General features: G+C 34.4%; 1 protein-coding gene across 1 annotated transcript in view; it reads right to left on the reverse strand.

Moving 5' to 3' along the window:
• Positions 1–23,405, reverse strand: part of LOC142341379 (neuronal acetylcholine receptor subunit alpha-3-like) — a 134,645-nt gene that overhangs the window by 97,948 nt on the left and 13,292 nt on the right. Inside the window, exons 2-3 of the mRNA XM_075392307.1 lie at positions 1,461–1,574; positions 980–1,074 (exon numbers count right to left, since the gene is read on the reverse strand). Of these exons, the coding sequence (XP_075248422.1) occupies positions 980–1,074; positions 1,461–1,574 (209 nt within the window). The remainder of the gene's footprint in view (positions 1–979; positions 1,075–1,460; positions 1,575–23,405) is intronic.

Below are 23,405 nucleotides of genomic sequence, written 5' to 3' on the forward strand. Positions count from 1 at the left end.
TGTTGGTGGTCGTGGTGGTGGCCGTGGTGGTGGTGGTGGTGGTGGTGGTCGTGGTGGTGGTGGTGGTGGTGTTGGTGGTGGTGGTTGTGGTGGTGGTGGTCGTGGTGGTGGTGGTGGTGGTGGTGGTGGTGGTGGTGGTGGTGGTGGTGGTCGTGTTGATGGTGGTGGTGGTGGTCGTGTTGGTGGTGGTGGCGGTGGTGGTCGTTGTGGTCGTTGTGGTGGTGGTGGTCGTCGTGGTGGCGGTGGTGGTCGTGGTGGTGGTGGTGGTGGTGGTGGTGGTGGTCGTGGTGGTGGTGGTGGTGGTGGTCGTCGTCGTCGTGGTCGTGGTGGTGGTGGTGGCGGTGGTGGTCGTTGTGGTCGTGGTGGTGGTGGTGGTCGTCGTGGTGGCGGTGGTGGTCGTGGTGGTGGTGGTGGTGGTGGTGGTCGTGGTGGTCGTGGTGGTGGTGGTGGTGGTGGTGGTGGTGGTGGTGGTGGTGGTCGTCGTCGTCGTGGTGGTGGTGGTGGTCGTCGTGGTGGTGGTGGTCGTGGTGGTGGTGGTCGTGGTGGTGGTGGTCGTGGTGGTGGTGGTGGTGGTCGTGGTGGTGGTCGTGGTGGTGGTGGTGGTGGTGGTGGTGGTGGTGGTGGTGGTGGTGGTGGTGGTGGTGGTGGTGGTGGTGGTGGTGGTGGTGGTGGTGGTGGTGGTGGTGGTGGTGGTGGTGGTGGTGGTGGTGGTGGTGGTGGTGGTGGTGGTCTTGGGGGTCGTGGTTCTTGTCGTGGTGGTGGTGGTGGTGGTGGTGGTGGTGGTGGTGGTGGTCGTGGTGGTCGTGGTGGTGGTGGTGGTGGTGGTGGTGGTGGTGGTGGTGGTGGTGGTTGTGGTGGGGGGGGGGGATTTGTTATAGGGTGATTTGTTAAGCTTGGGGTGCTGTAATTGGCGGGGAACTGATTTGTTCACGTGGCGAAGGAAACAGACCTGAATATAATTAATTGAACAATTGCTCACGTGCTCTTTATGTTGACTGGAATCAAATTCTCCTTCATGAAGTAGTTGTAATTATCTCCCAACTCATTGTATACCACAATATCCGGCAGCCACACCTAAAATTAATCGGATCCAATCTGTTTTGAACCCCCCTCCCAGTGTTTTTACGCAAAATATACCCAACATCTTAATTTTGAAACTACCAGAATGATTATTTAGCATAGTATTTAGCTTGTGCATTTTTTAACCATGCCCCGCGGGTCATGGGGCTTTATCCGAAACTATCACAACCGAACACGTGATTAAATTATCCGTCTAATTATGAGAAAACATGCCTGTAATACAGAGTGCTAGTTCAGATTATTGAATGAAAATGTCAAAAGGTCGATTCGGTTCTGATCAGAGGTCACTTCCGTCTGGGACCTCAACCTTGGAATTAATAACAAAGCTCACAGAATCATAATTTGGGGGGGGGGGGGGGTTAAGGGGGCGGGGGTGTTACCTGTTCACGACTGAGACTGATGCTGTTGATTCCTGCGTAATCATCTGGATCCCATTGAAGGAACTCGTCTGTCCATTTCCACACCTCAAAGTAAAGAGCCTTCAACCTCTGGTCCTAAAACAAACACACCCCGGGGTTTACCCTAGTAATAGATGAACTGAAAATACTTTTTTGAGCAATTAGAATAACCCACCCTGATTTATATATTTTATCAGGGTTGATATCTTCCAAAATTCTTGCAAGAATCTTGCAAATTTTAGATCTGGCCCTCACTAAAAGCAGAAGTCCAATTAAAATTAATGAAATTTATAAGTATGTTGAAAACCAATTTTCCCCCTTAAAGACAATCAAGACTGGAAAGAATGGGAAAAACTGTTTTGAAGAAAGGAAACAGTTGAAAAACGGTGCAAATTTACAGATTAAGGATGGCATTAAAAGTGGAAGTTCCGCTTTAACGGTACAAATTGCAATAGAAACTTATTTATCCCGACGCAAAAATTTAGACCCGAGGGAATTTCCATCCGGGTTCATAGAATCTTTTGCGACAATACTTCTTCCTCTGAACTAAATAATCTTTGCTGGTCAATCAAGATAACCGATAATAAAATTGGATTCAATGAGGCATAATAAAGTAACTTAAAACAAAGACCAAATATTAGCGAAATAAATGTAGACGTAAGTAGTTAAGAAACATAAATAGAATTGAAATGGATTTAAATTTTGCCTGTCTTGTGTGTTGTGTAATTAATCAGAGCAAAAATAACCTGAAGGTCTCAGAAACTGAGAACCCAGATTCCATACTATAATCAATACGACGAGGAAAGGAACAATTTTTGAAAACAATTGAGAGTTTTGGAAAATAACAATCGGACTCAATTTAGTAACAAAATCTGTAGATTAAGAAAGTAACGGAATGAGAAAAAAAAGATTAATAAATACTTTTAAGAGCGTATAACTAAAATATAAGTTATTTTAGAACAGTTAATTAAAACTGGATACAAAAGTTTTCTTCTGTTCCATATCATATACGAATAAAAATGAAAACTTTAAAACAAATCTTGAACCCTCACATCAAATCTATGCAAGCCAATTAAAGTCTTGATGGCTTGTCACCATCACTTAGCTTAGATCAGTTTTTATCAAATGGCAGAGTAGACGGAGAATTGAAATTGTCATTCCGTGGTCTCAGTCCGCTAATTGAAAGACCATTGAATTGTAATTTGGGTCTGGTAAAATCGGTTTTGTGTCAAATAGCAGACGTGAAAGAAAATATAGAATTTTAAGCTAATCTGATTAGCTTAAAAATTGGCAGCATCGTAAAATTATGCACTTAGTCGTCATTCAACAAAGACTAATGTTTTGAAAAAAAAATCTGTGCATTTACCCCGTCGGTCACTACCATTGACTTGTCATCAGATTATCATAACCCAATGACAGATTAGCAGGCACATGTATTACATATTCATTTTTTCTTTTTGTCTTGGTGCGATTTGTAAACATATTTGTACAACGTATCTTGAAATATGGAAAATATGGTGGGTGAAATATTTATCGATGATCCATCAGGAACAAGAGCTATATAGTACGCATCTTTGATTGCCTGTTGTAAATCTATATTCTGACACGTTTGCAATTTTAACCAGCATCTGTAAAATTTTTAGCTCTGCGGACTAGTCGCTCAAGCCTATCAAAATTCAACGTTGAAGTTCTTTTACATATATGGGTTCTAATGCAAAAACAATCGTTGATCTAATTTCCATAGAAAAAAGTCGTGTGTTAGTTTTTTTTGTTCGCTTATATGCGAATTTTATTTTAAATTGTCGTTTTTCATCAATCGGGTTCAAACTTTACAAAATCAACGCAGAAGTTCCTTTATTTATGTGGGCTTTAATGCAAAAACATTCGTTGGTCTAGGTTGTCCTGAAAAAAGTTTGTCTCTTAGTTGTTCTTGTTAGCTTTTGTGCGAATTTTAATTTAATACATCGTTTTTGATTTAAATTGGATCCAAACCTAACAAAAATCAACATGGAAGTTCTTTTACATATATGCATTCTAATGCAAGAACAATTGTTGGCCTAGGTTGTCTTGAAAAAAATTCATCTCTTAGTTTTTCTTGTTCGCTTTTTTTGCAACTTTTAATTTAATGTCTTTTTTATTCAATTGGATCTTTTGTTTTTTTTTAACTCCTCCCTGGCCGGTCCCCAGCCCGAATGGGAAAGGACGAGGGAAAAACCACCAGAACAAATTGAAAATTCTCAAAAAATTGGTTTTTCAACTTGATTCAGAGATCTTTCCGACAATTAATTTATGTGTTTTAACCTATGTTGTTTTATTTCGCTTTGTTTCGGAGAGAGCTTGTAGCCGAGGTATGACCTAGTGCTTTGTTCAAATCTCATATAGCTATTTTACGTAACTCCACCACTACCAGTCCACAGCGAGGGAAAAAACGAGGGGGTAAATTAACAATAACATACTGGAAATGTCTCGAAAAGTTGTTTCTAACATAATTTGAGACAGTATTCCGACTTTATATTAGCTATTTCAAGTTTCTTAATTAATCCTTTTAGCTCAACAGGAACACTCCACCCTGCATGTAAAAAAATCGAATTCAAAATCTTGCAAGATTCTTGCAAGAAGAATGCAAAACCTTGCAAGACTCTTGCAAGAAGTCAATTATTGCAAGAACCTTGCAAAAAAATGGAAGAACTATGCATTATCTTGCAAGATTTTTTGCAAGATTCTTGCAAGATTTTAAATTCTAAAATTACTTGAACTTTGTTTGTTTTGAAACCGAAACTTTTTCAGCAAATGCTTGTCATACTAGTGATTCAGTTCAATTGTAACGTATGATCAAATTAATGCAATAAGTTATAAAATTTTTTGTTATACATAATGTTTACCTGTTTATATTTCAACCACACAACCATCAAAATTACGTTGTTTGTTCTTATTGTCAAAATTACAAAATTCCAGTTAAATTGCTTTTATTGAGACAGATATTCTCTGGCACTGGGAGGGTAAGAGGCGCGACTACAATTACATGGTCTGGCAAAGCATAGGGCCAGTCTGGCGAAAATTGATTTGATCGGATAAATTTCAGATCTAAACAATCGTAACTGATACTAACAATAATTATTAAAACAAGGTCTGAATAATTTACATGCGCATTCTAAGCAATCAGAACTAAAATAGACAATATTTGTTCCAAAACATTTAATTCCGCCTAGCGTGGGCGGATGGGAAACTTAACTGACGCCTAGAGCTCGGAAGTTTGTGGGACGTCGAAAAATATTATTACAATTCATTCAAGCATTTGTAATCCGTCTGAATAGCTTTTGAAGGGGTCTGTACAGTTTACAAAATAAAAAAATGTAATGCTGTTATGTAAAGCTAAACCAAAATTCAGTGTATCTGCTCCCCCCCCCCCCTTATTCGGCCAGCTGACGCTGAAATGGACTATAACTTGGCCAAACAAAACAGAAGATAATATCCTCGATCGATGATGCGTCATACTTAACTTTTCAGCGCATATTTAAGAAATGAACTTAAACTGGTCAAGCTTTCTAAAATATGCACCGAGTTTTTCTTAGAAATGCTCCGATCAACCTGAACTTTCAAAAATTTAGTACTGTTTAGTACTGTTCAGAAACTCGTATGTACAATTAAAGCACAAATTGCACTATAAAAGATTTTTAAAGGATTATGAATGTAATTTAGACTATGATAATGGCTCTGTTTTGGGTAAGATGATCACGCCCAGGCTTAAAGGGTCCCTTTGGAAGTGTGTTTTTAGTTGGTATTGGCATATAGCGAAAAAAACGAAAATCATGACACGTTACAGAGTTCTGCGGTCAATCAAAATTTCCTATTCAAGTTTGCTTGATCTATGAATTTTGTTGAAAAATAATTCTGCAAAGTTTCACTCTCTAGCCGAGTGTTCTTTGAACCAGTAGAGCGTCTTGCCAAATTTTACTAAGCTTATCTTACTCTTAATTAATATGAGGCTGTTCTCCCTCAACCATCTAACAGAACCTTGACCTCAGTTTATAATTAATTAGGATTTATGCTCAAAATTAAGAACTATACCGGTAATTATTGCTGCTCTCACACCATTACCCTCACAGGGAGGGGTGCAAGAAACGCAGTTATTCTCGAATGGTATTTTTGCCGACGTCGTTGGGGCAAAATTGTGATTCCGTTAATTGAACAACCACCGAGCGTTAAAAAAAATATTTGAACGTTATTTTTACAGTGATAACCTCGGAAGATAATTAGGACTAAAGACACACCAATTTTACTGACTGGTGATATTAATCAGCCTTGGAAGTATAATTTCCTCTGAATACTGTTGCTTGAGAGTTTGATACCAAAATAACCCAACCATCTTCAATTGTCTAGTCAGTTAATCATTTATTTTTTTAGCTTTTCTGAAATTACTTTCCAAAAAACATTTTAACTTTGAACGAAAGTTTTTATTTCGTTTTATGCATAGTTGTTTTAACTAAACTTTTGTAGTACTCAATTTGATACGATATAGGAAAACATCATATATATTTCAAGTCAAATTGGAAAGAAAAAGCCTTTCTATTAAATCTTAATTTCTTAAATTCTTCGCATTTTTTTGAGTGCCACCTTTATCTGCTATAGATAAGGCCATGTCTAAAAAATCAAAGCAGACCGTTTATACTGGCTGCTTGAACAAATAATGAGAACTTAAATGTCGTATCACAATCATTCTGTGTTTGTTGAAAAGACAATTACCTCGGTCGCTTTCTCTCTCTCTCTCTCTCTCTCTCTCTCTCTCTCTCTCTCTCTTTCTCTCTCTCTCTCTCTCTCTCTCTCTCTCTCCCTCTCTCTCTATCTCTATTTTTCTCTCCCTCTTTCTGTCATCTGTCTCTCACTCGGCCTTTTAATTATACTTTCATGTAATATACATGAATTTTAGGCAAGTGTTTCAGATTTATTGTAGTAAGATCAAAATTTTCCAAGAAAAGAAACAATTTTTCCATTTTACTCAATCCCAAAGTATTCTTTCAACCTAACTTAGAAAGTATCTGCTGTGAATCCTAAAAACCAAGACTCAAAGAATTCTGGCGTATAAACCTCCCCCCTATACTATTTGTGATGAAATTTTGTTTATGATAACTCAAAAGCAAGACATATAGCCAGAAATGACATATAATCGTGAAGCCATTATTTTACAAACTATATTTTTTGTTAATTTTGAATTTATATGTTCCTTTTTTTATCTCAAACCTCAAATTTTGAATATTCCCACCAATGGTCTGCTTCTTTGTTGACAAAAGATTAACAATGCTGTCTATACTCTTCATCTTGTTTTGAGTTAGCTTTTGCTTTGCTTTTAGAGTTTCAAAATTTTTGTTTACATTACTCAAAACAGTTGACAATTGATAAAAAAGTTGCCTTTCATTTTTTTCAAATAGTTATTTTCATGCTTCTTTGTCTTCAATACATACATATTTGTGAAGTTGCTTACAATATATTAGAAACATATAACTCGAAAAAAAAGTTACAAAAGTTGTCTTTTATGCTTTACAATTGCTTAATACTTTATTGTTATTTAGTTATTTTAACTGATCAATGCAAACTTTTCTGTACATATTTCAAAGGGTTTCTCCAATTTTTCTCGTCACCGCTCATAATCATTGTAGTATAATTGATTGGGTCAAAGCTTGGCACAAAATGCAAAATGTATCGACTCCTTTCTTCAAAAATTTTGCAATTTTGTGAAATAATAATGATCATCGTTCGACCCACTATTTTTCAACTAACTTGAAGCCGGAACAGTTCCCGATTTCAAGTTTAGATGCTTATGAACAGATGCTAATGGAAAAAAAAATTCGAACGTGATCTTTTCGGTTAATGTTTTATAGTGAAAAAAGTGCAAGAAGGCGTCTAAGTAGGCTCTTCAGCCGTGAAATGGAGCCGTACTCGATTCGGGCAAATATTTCCTAATTTTTTCCAGACAGCCACACCATTAAACCTACTGGTCTTGAACCCTCAATCTTGGATATGACTTTGTTCGTTCGGATAACACAATCTTTGTTCGATCTTGTTTGTCAAGGCTTCATGTCCCTAGCGAAGTCTAGTTTGAACCGTAATTAAAATTTGTTCTTTAAAGCAGTGTCACGCTCACATTATGCTCAATTTGAATTTGGTCGTATTTTCAACTTTCTATCATTGTAACCCGGAAGAAGTTAATGGAGTTGAAGCAATTTTTTCGCCTAATTGGGTAGTTAATGCTAGATCTGGTTATGAACTGGGTTTTACAGTCTGGCAATATTGACCCTGCAGCGTGTTCATACACCTGATTAGCCCGTTTAGGGTTCTCTTATGAATGTCAGATTGTTTCCAGAAGCTATTTGAGAGCTGCATTTTGAAAAGAATGCTTATTTGGAATAGACATAACAAAAATAGGGTTCCGAAGCCAGAAAGGACCCAGCCAACATTATGAACTTGAACAGAAAATTAGAACGATCTGATAAATCAATTTAAAATGTAAATTCAAATTTATTCAACATTTTTTAATTAAATTTTCATATCAGTGAGAAATGTTTCAATACAAATAATCATTTTGACAATAAAATCGAATTAGTTTTAATATATTTAATAACTTATACTTAAATTTAATATATTATTATTAGTTATAATCAGTGCACGGGGGTTATTAGCTGTAAGCAAGCAAATGTTTCTGACAGATTTGTCTGAGAGGAAACAAAACAAATATTCGGCGAGAAATTTTGAGGGCCAGGACTTGAGCTTATTTTAATCAAAACAAATTGTTTGCTTGGCTGGTTATAATAAAATTTGAGTCCCGGCTGATCCGCAAAATTGTCTGCGAGCAAAATGTTGAAGGTCTAAAAATAATAGAAAATTTTCGAAATGGGTAACTTCGATAAATTTAACCCGGTCTCTGTGAACAAAATATGGCTAAACTTTTAAAAGTTCAAATAAAAGTTCAAATTCTGGGATTTTGTTTCTGAAAGTTTACTTTTTGGAAACTCGAGCAATTAATAGGCATTCAGATTCTATCAATTTTTATCAAAAAATAAGCCCCTATAATATCAAAAACGACAAAAATTACCACGGTTGTTTTGTAGTGGTACTTGACATCAATATTGAGGTATTTATATAAATCTCGTGAACCGAATAACCCCTCAAGGCAACTTTGTGTGGTGGCAAATGTTTTTTTTCAGACGCAATTAACCAAGCGACTAACCAAGCGATTAACCAAGCGCAATTAATATTTTTTAAAACAGACGCTTTCTTCATACGTTGCAAATTATATTTTAAATGTAAGTTAAGATGAATTGAAATGCTAGTTAACAATACTAAGAATTCAACTATTTGTTCATAGCAAAAAGTAATTAGCTGGAGATAGAAGGTATGCATATAAGGGCTAGGCATCTCACCCGAAATTCACTAACAATTTAACTTAGAAAACCATAACAACAAATAATTTTCTATAAGAATCTCAACCAGGAGGCTCGGTAATGTGCGTTTGAACATAATATTCCAACCCAGCTCAACCACCCTCTTGACTTAATTGGCTACCAAATGAGGAAGAGATAGAAAACTTGCAAATACATACATATCAAACAAGAAACCACTAAAGGAATAAAATAATGTCACTTTAGCGGGCTGATGTGGTTTGCTGATAGAACAATTAGAAAAGACTATCATAAAATTCAAATAAAAAACATTTACTACGACGAAAACTTGATGTCTTTTTTTAAAAAAAAGTAAAATCAAACGTGCATTAGATAAACCTTAAACAAAACAAATTATCATATACTTCATTAGAGAAAATGTTGGACCTGTTCTCAATGCAACTTCGTAACAGGTCGTCAAAAAAAGAGAAAAGGGACAAAAATCAAAAATACGCTTCTATTATTGAAAACAGTTAATTTCAAAGTGATTAGAATGATTATATATCAACTGAAATCAATAAAATGTTCATTTAAGTCTCCATACGAAGCAGTTCAAACTTTGCCCAAAAAGACAGTGAAGCCGTTGAAATCATAATTTTTTCGAAAAAAATGTCCAATAGCGCAATTTTTTCAAAGACAATGATACCATTTCATTAAGGTTATAATGTTAAAAAACAACAAAAATCCTCTAAATTAAACAAATATGTAAAATCACATCTATTCTATGAAATATCGTAGCGAGAAACAAACATACAAATATGAAAAAAATCACAACTACTTTATGAAATATCATTGTAACTAGGAACAACGAGAAACAAATAGACGAGAAACAAATAGTTGTAATTAAAAACGATATATAATTGAAAAATTAGCTCACTTCAATCAGGTTATGACTTATATTTGCAGAGACCACGCTGCAAATCGAACCTAAAGTGATTCCAAGAAATGGCGAAGATGAAAACACAAATGTGTTTTTGACAACAAATATTTTCAGAAGTCATAACAGACATAAAAATTCAACTGATTGAGATGGATAACTTTGTAAAACCCCAAGAAACCAATTACGCCTGTTTATAATGAGAATAAGTCGCAAGACTACAATTTAGCAATAAACATACGCAGAAGGCAAAATTTCAAAAACAATTTTACGACAGCTCAGTTTCGAAGGCACTATGATTAATTATAGGATTTCATCCACAGAAAATAGTTGCTTATCACTGTTATTCATCAGTTGCATCTCAATTGAAAAAAAGGGGTCTTCCTTATAAAAGGTCTACGCAGAATTGACAACAAACTTGAAGAATCAAAAACTCGAGAAATTTTTATTTAAATAAATACTCGATGCAATCAGTCAAAACATACAAGCAGCAGAAAAATTAATTTTCGAATCATTAAAAATGATTTGAGACTTCATATAAACGAGTTTGAGTTACAGGATGACAGAAATGAGAGCAAAAAGAGGACAGTTAAAAAAAAACGAAAAAGTTAAATAGATTCAATTGTACGTCTTGGGGAAACATTGCGATCTATCACTATCAGTTATAACTGCAACATCATAAAGAATGAAAATAACAGGCAAAAAAACTCTACTGTTTCTCAGTCCATAAAACATAAACTATTCCACGAAAACTATTTGCAAATTTAGTTGCTCTTTTTTCACTTATCTTCGAACCCTACATTCTTTCAATTGCACTCGTCAAAAAAATGACAGTTTGACAAAGAAACAAAATGAAGCTATGAAATGTGCAATGAAAATTTAAAATCATATTTTGAAAAAAAAACTCGTAATATCGAAAACATAGAAAATACTCTGAAAGCATAATAAATTGGTTGGACCTCCTTTTTATATGCAATATATGTCAATACTTGAGCACTGATTTGAAACCCTTGTAAGTAATGAGCATAAAAAACTTCAAAAGCAAAAAAAACTCGTAGCATCGAAAACAAAAATCCAGTAGTTAATTTTAAAACGGCTAAAAAGAATTAATTTTAGCTCACAATAAAAGTATCTTGTTTTTAAATAACAATTTTCAGTATATCTGTAATAATTAAAGCTTTTTGTATAATTATCGAGTTTGTTTTTGCAAAAACTGGTAAACTTATAGTTCCAGAAGCTCTTAAAGCCAGCGAGACTATAACTAGCTCTCTATTTGAGCTTACGAGGAACATGTACGCAGTACGACTTTTAGTGATACACGAAAAACTGTCCGAGTATTGTTTGTTATTAGAACTCAACTAATTTTTCCATAATATCTCTCTGCAAACCTAACAAAGGGACCTCTTTGCACACTTCTGCCATCTTTAAAAAATAATTCTTCAATTGATTTTACAAACTTTTTGCAGATGTCAAGATTACTCGCTAAATTGATTACTTTGCTTCTTTGTTTATTGATTGAGTGATTTTTCGGCAGATTTCACAAATACAATTTCTCACCAGACGGACAATTTTGAGTTAATTTATTTTTATACTGTTGATCACAATAGAAGTAGTTAATGTTGCTGGTTGCCGTTTTTCATTTCGAAACTGAAATGACGTCAATTGGGCTTCTGGACAGGACAAAAAATTTCGGTGCGATGGTTTTGTTTAGATCTATAATTCACGTCCAAAAGTTATTTAAAGCAGAAATTACTGATCTTGCATAAATCAGTATATGAACTGAAGCTTAGAAAAATCTTTCCACTGCACTCGAGTCTGGCTCGAGGTGCATTCGAGTAAACTTCGAGAGCAGAAAAAAATTCGAGAGTGGTTGAGACTGATCAGAAGTCATCTCAGTCTGAGATGATTTGATCGGAAATGGATTCTGTTTGGGACCTCAGCCTCGCGTGTATCGATTCATGAAATCACGTCAAACCAAAATTAAACTCTAAATCCATAAAATTTTACTTTTAAAGAACTCATTTCGGAGCCTGCGTAGCCAGACTGTCACCTTTCTTTCCACCTTTGCTTTCAAAACCCTGGTAATGTTGACACAGTTGCTCGTAATTCAATCATAATATTATGACAGCCATAGCAAATTTATCAATTCCTACAAATTGGGGTTTGCTATAATTGAGTTAAAGTCCAGTAGACTTCAAAATAAACAGATTTAATTTAACAACAAACTTTGCGGCAATTAAGAGATCAAGCGAACTTTCTCCGGGACAAAAAGGTGCAAAGCCACTCCTCTCGACCCATAAACTTCAAACAAGTTTAAAAATCCTTGGACTGTAACAATATTTTAAGGCTTTATGTTGAGTATTTGGACGTTTTAGTGTCACAAAAAAGGAATAAGAAAGCAAGAATGTAAGTAAGTAAGAAAGAAGGAAAGAATAAAAGAAAGAAAGAAAGAAAGAAAGAAAGGAAGAAAGAAAGAAACAAGGAGGATCGGTAATGTGCGTACGCGTTCCCTTTTTCAAAACTCACTGGAAACGAGATTACAGAGAATAATCTACAAATTGACCGAAAAACGATTTTAAAAAAAATGGCGAAGTTCAAAAGTCCAAATCTGTTTTCGGAAGCAAATATTTTTGAAAGTCAAAACAGACATCAGATTTCATTGAAAAGCAATGAAATAGGTTGCAACACCTCAGGAAGCCCGTTGGCCCTGTTGTTAATAAGGCTACGTCACGAGACTACAAAATATCACTAAATACAGGCAGAAACTAAAATTACACAAACGATTTCGCGACACCACAGTGGTCAAGACATCATAATTAAAACTTGTTATATGCAAAAACTGAAGATCAGCACTTGATTCTCATCAGAACATCAATGGGTCATCATTAATAAAAGACTACTTAGAAATGACAACTGAAAAAAACTAAAAAATTGAACGGCTTAGAAATCACTGAAATTTTTAATGAAGATAATCGGTCGAAGCCATCAGTCAAAACATATATTGAACAGAGAAAAAAATGTTCAAATCAGCAAAGGTAGTTGAGACTTCTTCATAGTGAGATTGGGTTACTTGGTGACAAAAATGAAAGCAAAAAGGAGACAGTTGGAAAAATCTGTTTTTAAAGATAATTTAAAAGCCATTAAAACAAATAGCCATAAATTGAAACATTATATAGGTTCAGTTTTAGCACCTGGAGAAGCAAATGAAACCTATCTTTTTCAGTACAACAACAAAGAGAAAGACAAACATAGAAAAAAATGGACTAAATTTTGAGAGAGATTTGTGCCTCAAACAAAAAGCATAAACTATCCAACAGACAGAATTAACATATTCACCTGCGCTTTTTTCAACGCTGTGCATTTTTCAACTATGCCATCTCTCAATGGAACATTTCCCTCATGGAACGATATTGCGGTAAATCGACTATGAGACAAGTTGAACCTATAAATCGTACAATTCTGCTCAAAAACTAAAAAAAAGAAAACTCGTATTATAAAACACAAGAAACCATTTGTTTACCATACAACAATTAAAATTACTAGTTTTTGACACACTGGACCTGACCAGTTTTTACTGAGATTAAAAAATTTGGAAAAATAAGATAAAATAGTGGCAGAAATTCGATAATTCAGCGGCTTTTTCCTATTACAAATATATTCAAAGTCGTCAGTGACATTAGATAGGAACTCAAAGAAGTTAATAGGTTCACTTATACCTCCTGAATGCCAATGTTAGATTGGACAACACAAAGTATAACAGGCTTAAGCGAAACTTTAGAAGTCTAAAAAATAGAAAACAATTGATCACAGCCGTAAAAATTATGAGCCTAAATCTGAAACCATAATATAAAGTCGTTGCACCTCTATTTTCATAAAAGGTAAATGAATCTTAATTTGAAGATCCTGTCAGTAAATAACATAAAAAACTATAAATGCGGAAATATTTAAAAAATGCCGCACCCCATTAGAATCTAGAATATTTTTTACCGTAAGCATCCATATTGATATCAAACTCAGTCATGATAGTGCTGCGCAACTTGCAAACAAACAATTTTTCAAGTTGTTGCAAAATAGATCAGTTTTTGAACAAAATTTTTCAGTATATCAAAAACAGGTAAATAAAGTTTTTTGTATAATAATCGACTTTTTGTTTGCGAAAACTGGCAAAATATTATTTTCAGAAAACTTTTAAAGCCAACAGGAATACACCTAATTGTTTTTGAGCCTACAATAATTATGGCTGCAGTTTTAAAGTGTCTACTTCAAGCAAATTTAGAAATTGGCCAAAATGGCAAATTTGGTCACATTTTTGACGAAGAATTTTTTTTAAAAATTTGCATATTTTCAAGCCAAAAAACTTAGACTGAAGAATTGTGCAGCCCTTCTCTTTCTTTGAAGATCAAATTAATAAAACTGCTGTTAACAACTTTAACATATTTTAAACAATTTGACGGAAAAATTGGTAACAAATACAGAAAATGTGAACAAAACAATGGAATATGGTCTACTTTTCACAAAATCTTAAACCTCGGTGACTCACTGTAGAAAGCGAAAATCAAAAAAAATTTTTGTTCCTTACTCAAAGCCGGACGGTCTCTCTAATGATACCACTCACAACTCACTACGATGATTATATCGATCGGCCAATTTTTAGTGAATAAAAAAAACCTATTTGAGTATATAGTTCCTTCCCCCACTAAAGTTGGTCAGAACAAAAGGAAAGAAATAAGGAAAGAGAGAAACAAAGAAAGAAAATAAAAAAAAAGAAGGAAAGAAAGAAAGAAAGAAAGAAAGAAAGAAAGAAAGAAAGAAAGAAAGAAAGAAAGGAAGAAAGAAAGAAAGAAAGAAAGAAAGAAAGAAAGAAAGAAAGAGAAAGAAAGAAAGAAAGAAAGAAAGAAAGAAAGAAAAAGAAAGAAAGAAAGAAAGAAAGAAAGAAGGAAAGAAAGAATAGAGGAATGAAAGAAAGAGAGAGACATAGAGAGAAAGAGAGAGAGAGAGAGAGAGAGAGAGAGAGAGAGAGAGGAGTGTGAGAGAGAGCGAAAGATAAAAAGAGAGAATTTTGAAAATAAAAATCCCAGACTAAGAAGGGAGAACAATGAATATTACCACACGGTTGTTATCGCCACCGAGAAGTTCTCAAACTCCAAGGCGAAGCCGAGGTGTTATAATAACTACGAAGGCGATAAAAACCGTTTGGTTATTTTTTTAATCAACACGTGTTGCGATCATTTCAAAATTGAACACAATTTTATTTGCTTTCCATTTTTATTTTTCGTCGTCAATTACATTTTCAAAGGTGATTGATTTTTCTTCGAATCCGTTCTTCGCTTTCTCCCCATGTGCCACCCCACACACGCATACACACACAGACACCCCACACACACACACGCAAAGACAAATACACACACATACACACACACAAGCACGGGCACGCACACACGCACACATACATACACACACACGCACACACACACACGCACGCGCAGACACACACGCACACATACACACGCACGCACGCACACACACAGACACACACACGCAAACACACACACACACACACACGCACACACACACGCACGCACACGCACACACACACACACTACACGCACAAACACACACACACGCCCGCACACACAAACACACCACGGACCACAAACACACAACACATCACACACACATATACCAAACACAAACACACATAAACACACACGCATGCACACAAACGCACACACGTACAGATGCACACACACACACACACACGCACACAAACACACACACCCACACACACACACACACTCACACACACACACACACGCACATGCATACACACCATACACACATATACACCACACACAAACCACCACATACACACCACACACACAACAGAGACATCACACACACCACAGATTCCACACACACCACACAAACACACCACACACACACACACCACACACACACCGCACGCACACCACACACACGCACGACACACACTGCACGCACACCGCACACACAACACACACCACACAACTGTTTTAGACGAGAAGTTTATCAAACTGTTTCCATCATTAGACTACAAGTTTATCAGCACTCTTTTATCGCCACTGTTTACTTAGTAACAGTGGCGATAAAAGAGTGTGATAAGCTCGTACTCCAGTGTCGATCGGGCTTTAAAATTGATTACACTGGCAGTTTATTTAACTACTATTATCGCAACAGGTGTTGATTAAAATAAATCTTAGGAGCTATTCCGGAAACTAATAACAGAGCACTATTTGAAGGAAATGGAAAAATTTGCATTCTTCAAACATGTTTTCTTTTATTACTAAAAGCAAAAACAACAAAGTCCGCCAACAAAAACTATACAATTGCGCTATTGAAAATAAAATGTTTCCTCCTCTCTTAGAGTCAAATAGGGAAACAAAAATGACAAAAAACCAAAAAACATAAAAACAAATTTACAGCATGATTTGGTGTTAACATTTACATTACTGATACATAATTCTTATAGAGAACATCAAAACAAGACAATGCAAAAAATTTTAAAAAAAAATTAAATTTAATTTAACATTGCAAGACAACTAGCAAAAGCTCAAAAACTGCAGCATTGAATCAACAGCTTCTGTGTTAAAAAATTGAAAACATCAAAGGATGTTTGAATATACCTAACAGAAAACAGCCCTCAAAACAATAAAAGTAGAAAAGAAAATGAAGCGAGCCAGAGCGAGAGAAAGAAAGAAAGAGAGAAAGAAAGAAAGAAAGAAAGAAAGAAAGAAAGAAAGAAAGAAAGAAAGAGAGAGAGAGAGAGAGAGAGAGAGAGAGAGAGAGAGAGAGAGAGAGAGAGAGGGAGGCTATCTTGACCGGTTATTATCAAAAAGGTTCATCTTGTAAGATTTTGCAAGAAAAAGTATATCTTGCAAAGTTTTTGCAAAATTTGATCTTGCAAGATTTTGCAAGAAACTCTTGCAAGGCGATGCATTTTCTTACACGATTCTGCCTGAATTTTGGAAAACTTGGCCAGATAAAATTCTTTTCCGACTCGGGCATTCAGCAGGTTTCCTTAATTTTGAGCTAGTTAAAAATATTTGAGAAACTTTCCTTGACATTTAATGCAAAACTTTTCAAATGAACTACCGACCCCAATTTAGAAAACTCGCGTCAGGCAAGCAAACATTGTAGTTATAAAGAAATTGTCAGTCTATAAGCGATAACATTCCCCTCGTAATGGAAGTGTTAACTATTAATAGTTTTAGAAGGTAAGTGTCATTTAGATTCACCTTTTGATATCTGAATACTCTCATGATCAATGATTTGGGGTTTTGTCCCCTTTACCCCAGAGCGCGTGAATTAATTTAGAAGAATCTAAGGTTAAATGTTTTTCTAACGTTTTTGTGTGAACAAACAAAGTTTAATGACTTTTAGTGCCGCTCAATGCTTTATAAGCCACCAGGGCTGTTTTGTTCTTACTTTTGCTTTCATTCCCTGAAGTTGCAAAAACGACAATGATGGTTAGAAAAATTGCTTAAGTAGTTTAATTCTTGCTTCAATTTGTTCACAATGTTCAGAAAATGTTTCTTCGCAGATGAAAATCTTTTTCAATTCTCAAATTGACAAAATATATTGTGAATTTGAAAACCAATATTTCCATTTTGGAAAACCAAGATTTATACAATTGAATACTGGTTTTTATTAAATTTGTTGTAATTGAAGGATGAAACTATTGTCTGGAATCAAGGTTTGAAATAATAGTCTGCGCATAGTATTCAGAATGAGAAAATTTAGCTGAGCTAGAGTTCAGATTAGCAAAAAACAATTTAGGTGAAAAGCAAGAAACGACCGATCACTGAGTGACTTTCAAGTCTGATAAAGCTCGCGGAACTGTCCCAACCCGTCGTCCCTTTTGGATGGAATACTAACGTCTATTATTGACACATATCACCTTTTTACTGGTATCTTTTTATTGTAATGGCTTTAGTCTAGCCTGTTATCAGGCCATGTGTCATAATATAAGAAAAAGGTACATTAGCTATTGAAAAATTGGGTATCTACAAACAAAATTTGAGCAAGGGGTAACAAAACATATCTAAGTTCGCTCGTTATTTGTAGGAAAGAAATCATAAGCCTGAAAAAATAAGGTTTTTGAAAAGTCAGCTGTTTTCAGCTGTTTGTTCCAAGTCATTTGAGCGCTTTGTTACGCAAGCATTGTTAGCTGAAATTTCTAAACAAGTTTTTTTTTGTTTTCCATCTTTTTACAAAGAATGTTAAATGAATAATTTTAGTCGGCTCTTTTGTTTTGTTTTGCAGTCCAAAGTATTTGGATTGTATCGGGGCGCTCTTTTTCTTATGACCCGTTAAATTTTTTTTTCAAATTTTCCTTTGTCAAAATAGAGAGCCTACTGTAATCACGCTGAAGTAATAAATAGATCAAAAAGCAAGCAGCATTGAAGGGTAATTTTTTAAAGTTACCTTTGAATTGGACTGAGAATTTGAATTTTTAACAAATTTTCGTTTTTGAAAGCAAATTGTTTTTCACGTTGGCCAAATTTGTTTCTGTTTTCAGTGATTCTTCTTTTGATTTTTTTGAATATGTTATATGTGCTTTGCAATTAAGCATATTTGCTTTACTCGATGGATTTAATCGTTTCAGTTCGCAGCAATTGCTGTCTAGGACTTATTCGCAAACTTTTTTAAATAAACTCTAGTGATATTTTTGCTGGTATTCTTTTTACTTATTATGGTCGTATGACAAAATCTGATTAAAAATTTGTTTCATTGGTTGCTAATGAGGAAGATTTTAATCGAAATAATAATTGTTTCAAACCTCGACTGATGTTTTGCGTGACTCTCTGACTCTTTTTCTTCAGGAAATATGTGATTCAAATTAATCGCTGTTGATTTCTTATCAATAGTTATTTTTTTGTTTTTTCTTTTCAAAAAATAAACATTGATTTTTATTCTTGCTTTATTTTGTCGTTTTTCTTGTTTTCTTATCGCTTACTCTCAAATAAATATTATTGACCTTCTAATGCGGCGTTTTCCGGCCCGTTATTTTGCTTCAAATTTTGTTAAAGAATAAGGACTTTCAAATGTTGTTATCATGTCCTCTCAGTTTGACTTCACTGACTTTCAAAGGTATTCTGGTTCTTGCCAATTTTTTTAAATTTTGCTTTTCTTTTGCGTTTTGTTGCCATTGAATTCCAGAATACTGTTATATTTTATAATCATTTGAAGGGTTCGTGGAATGAATGTTTTTATAATGTCCTGTTTTTTATTGGTTCTCAATACGCTAAGTTTTGATAAAAGAAAATTTCGTACTGTTCGTTGATTATGTTCGCTTTGGCGTTATCTAGGATGGTTCATGGTCTTTGTTGACTGTTTTAGTTTGATTTTGCTGTAAAAATGTTAATTGTCAGGTCATTAGTTATTTCATTTTTTGGATTGTAATTCAAGACTTTGTCTCAAAACTTCAAATCATTACCACTCGAACACATCCCACGTTTTAGAGCAATATTTTCCCAACAATTCAACGGATTTCAGCAGGTTTCAGCGCATTTCACGCAAGATTAGATTATTAGCAGCCAGGAATCAACAATAAAATTTCGAGCCAAATTTTAAATTACTTTCAAAACATGACATATTGGTTCATAGTGATATTTGCAACTGATTTTATGGTACCATTACTAAAGCTAACAGCGTTATTCGGGTCAGTTCTTGTGTTTACAAGTTCATATATCATTGTTTACAGATAAGAGAGGTTAAGCAGTTAATAAATTGTCGATACATCAATGGTTAGTTACCATCTGTTAATAATAGAAGCCTTTGTTGATTACTTTTGAAAACTCTTTGAAATGACGGAATTATTTACTCTTTTTCACTTTTGATGTCTAGAAAACCAATGGCTGGCAACAAATTGAACGAGAAATTTCCCAAGCAATTTATGACACATATAAGCATAAAATTTGAGGGAAACATTTCACAAATGTCTCAGGAACAATGTATTATGACAAAATGTTCCCAGTTAGGTGTGAACAAGCAATCTTATGACAAATTTGTATAAATATTAACTCGAGTTATGAATTAGCGGAGTGAATGATCAAACAAGTCTTAAAGGTTATAAAAATATATATACTTTGCACCTAATTGAGAAAAAATTTCATACTTTATCGGTCAAATGCGCTGAATTTTACAAATGTAACGATCAAAAAGATAAAATTTAGAGTTCTCAGCCCTCATATTGTATGCAAGAGTGTGTAACTGCTGTAACTGCAATGGTGTTTGAATGCCAGTTTTTTTTACAAAAAAATCAAAAATGACAAGCTGATTTCTATATTACTTACTAAACAGCATGTTTGGACTTAAATTGGAATGAAAGTATTGACACTGCTTTCCGCGAAAACAAATTTGTGTGACCTAAAAGTTACTTTTGCTAAATTGGTTATTAAATCTTTAAGATATCTTTGATATGCTATGATAATTTGTCAACAGCAGAGGTACCATTAATTGCTTTAATCATCAATTAGTCTTTTGAATCAGCAATTACTAACCTGGGGGACTTTCATCCAATCATTTGCTAATTATGTTATCTTTCAGTTGTGTCTGTCTAACATGTTGTTAACATGTATCGCGCAAAACAGTGAAAAATGCGATCAAATATATATATATATATATATATATATATATATATATATATATATATCGAAATGACAGTTGGACTGAGCCTAATAACGAAACAACAACACACATTTCAAGAATGGCCCAGGAGCATATATCATAATCACATAAAATAAAGAGTTAAATTATCAAGCAGACGTCTACATTTTTGATGAAAGTTTGCTGATATTATAGAATAAAATCAACTCATCATGGCCAATTCTCCAAAGGCTGTCATTTAAATAGTTTTTCGTTCCAACCGCAATCAGTGGGGGGGGGGGGGGGACTATAGTCTCAACTGGGTTTTCCTTTTGTTCAGAAAAATTTGGCCGACCGATATATTTCACGTAGAAAGACATGAGTGATCTCCTTAGAAAGCAGAACAGGTGAAGAAAAAAATTTCAAAAAATTTTTTGATTTTAGTTTTCTCCAAGGAGTTACCGAGGCCTAAAATTTTGTAAAAATTCGGGTTCTTAATCACTTTTTGTCTACTTTCCGTTTCTATAATTTCGAGAAATTTATAATCAATTTTGTCAAAATATATTAATATTGTTGATAAAACTGCTTTTCTTCTGACAATTAAAAACCGAAAAATGGTTTGCTGAACTGTTTGATCCAATTATTCTGACTCAAACTTCAATTGAATTCTTGAAAATGGAGTCTTTTTTGCTTAAAACGGAAAAAATGTTTTCAGACCATATCGTGAAAATTCAAAGGAAAAACACCAACAAAACTGCAGGGAAAACTTTTTAAATCCGAAAGAGGGCTATTTTTACTTCCTTTTTTTTATTGATCTATATTTTTTAATTTGATAAAGAATTTTTCAGTCCGCTGAGTTTCTAATTTTAATTTAATTGAGCTGCTTTTTAGGGAAAATACTTTTGATGTTTCTCTCTTTGTATTGTATTTGGGACTTCTTGTCAGGACTTCCATGTTTTTACCACGATATGTTTACACCTTTTCTGGCATTTTGAAGTCAATGAGATCCAAGATTGGAGCAGTAAGCCTACTCACGTTACAGTAGTAAAACACGAAAAGGCGAATATTTTCTGAGTTTTAACTTTTTAGCAGTGTTATTTGAGGGAAGTGAGAAACTGGTGCTCAAGCAAACTTTCCGGTTTCAGAGCAATTGTTTTTTAGGTGCGTTATTTGATCTCAGCTTTATGTATTTTTCTCATCGCTTTTTCAAGTACGTTGTAAACTGAAACAATTGTTCTAAGCGTTCGTAGAATCTTTTATGTAAATGGATCATCTGATAGATAATATTTTTTATTATACACTTTGAAGTTCAATAGTGCAATTTTAATATTTAATGTTATGCAGCTCTATGTTATATTGTCCAATAGTCTCAATACTGAAAAAAGTCTCATAGATGTTTTCCAGTTCCTGTGTCTAAGTTAATCACTGCAAGTTTTAAATTATTGGCAATCGGCTTTTGTGGCCATCACTATGTGCTATTCTAAAGATATTACAAATTTTCGAATTTTTCCTTCTTTTTAAAATTTGTTTTGCTTTCCATCTAAACCAAATGCAAGTCATATAAATATACATTGCATTTAATAAATTATTACTTTGCATGAGTTTGGTATGGATTTTTTGTTATATTTAACCACGACGCTATTAATTGTTGCAAAATAAACATTGCAAAAATAACTAATCTATTAACATTAGTGAAATAAACGATGCTGTATTTTTTTCACTCTAAAAGTTAGTCTCATCTAACTACTAAAAAAAATGATATCCTTTCGTGCTAAATGAACTCCGATTTCGGCGGAGTCCCTTGACTCACACACTGTTGTTTTCAAAGTTTTTATGATTTTTTTTGTCTTAGCGCACTTAACATAACAAAGTACCTTTTCTGTTGCATGGTAGACACATCACACAATGTTGGTTGGCTTCTCTTAAAAAAGCTAAAAAAAAAAGCTGTAACTAAGATGATATCTTTGATGTGGTTAGGTGCATTTGTTTCTTTGGAGTCTTTATTTATTGATAAAAAGTAATATTTTCTATATATTCAACTTCATTTCCGTTACTTCGTGTTTCGCTGGCTATCAGCAACGTTACAAGCAATGTGTTCTGCTGAAAAACAGTGTCATGCCATTTAACACGTAACGAGTCTTGATCGAAATGAAAACGCAGTTTTTGACGAAAGATGCCTTCTGTTTTCTTAAATTTTTCCATAATTATTCTGACTACTTTCGCATGCTTGGGATCACATGTTTTGTTGACTATCAAAATCTGTGTTTTAGGAAGACTTTGTTCAACTCAATATAATAAACTTTTGGTGAATTTTTCTAGTCTGGAATTGTCCTATTATGTTTTATTTCAAAAGAATTTAGGATGTTTTCGAGTAGTGCGTTTTTGTGTGGTCTGCTAACACTTTTTTTTCCTTTTTGAAGTCAATCAGGAGCAAAATGTAGTGATCACTTCAGCCAATTCTGCGCCAAAATTCGCGTACTCAAAAGTTAAAATTTGTTCAAATGTACGTCAATGGTCGATTGGTAGCAAATGCTTCATGACTGTTAATCTTTCTTCATATGTCTTTTGTCAATTAATAAGTTTTGCCCTTATCAGTTATCTATTTTGATGTCTGTGAGTTGAATACCAAAAATATTAAGTCCTGTTGGCGTTCTATCAAAATCAAACTCATGTATCATGTGTCCAGTTGGTAGTTTTTTGTTTTAATTGAATTATCTTGAAGTATTGTCATGAAATTGTGGGAAGTTTTGTCTTTGCGTCTTTTTCTTCCAATTAGGTCTTGTTCTTATGTTTATCTTACGTATAATCTGAATAACTATTGGCTCCACAAACCAAATTAGATAATAAAAAAGAAACAGTTTTCTTTTTGCCTCACTATAGCAATGAATTTGTGTGTGACTGTGTGCGTGTGTGTGTGTGTGTGTGTGTGTGTGTGTGTGTGTGTGTGTGTCCTTGCGTATGTGTGTATATGTGTCTGTGTGTTTCAAAACT

Source organism: Convolutriloba macropyga, chromosome 6, assembly GCF_964194025.1.
Source record: "Convolutriloba macropyga chromosome 6, txConMacr16.3, whole genome shotgun sequence".
Classification (NCBI taxonomy): Eukaryota; Metazoa; Xenacoelomorpha; order Acoela; family Convolutidae; genus Convolutriloba; species Convolutriloba macropyga.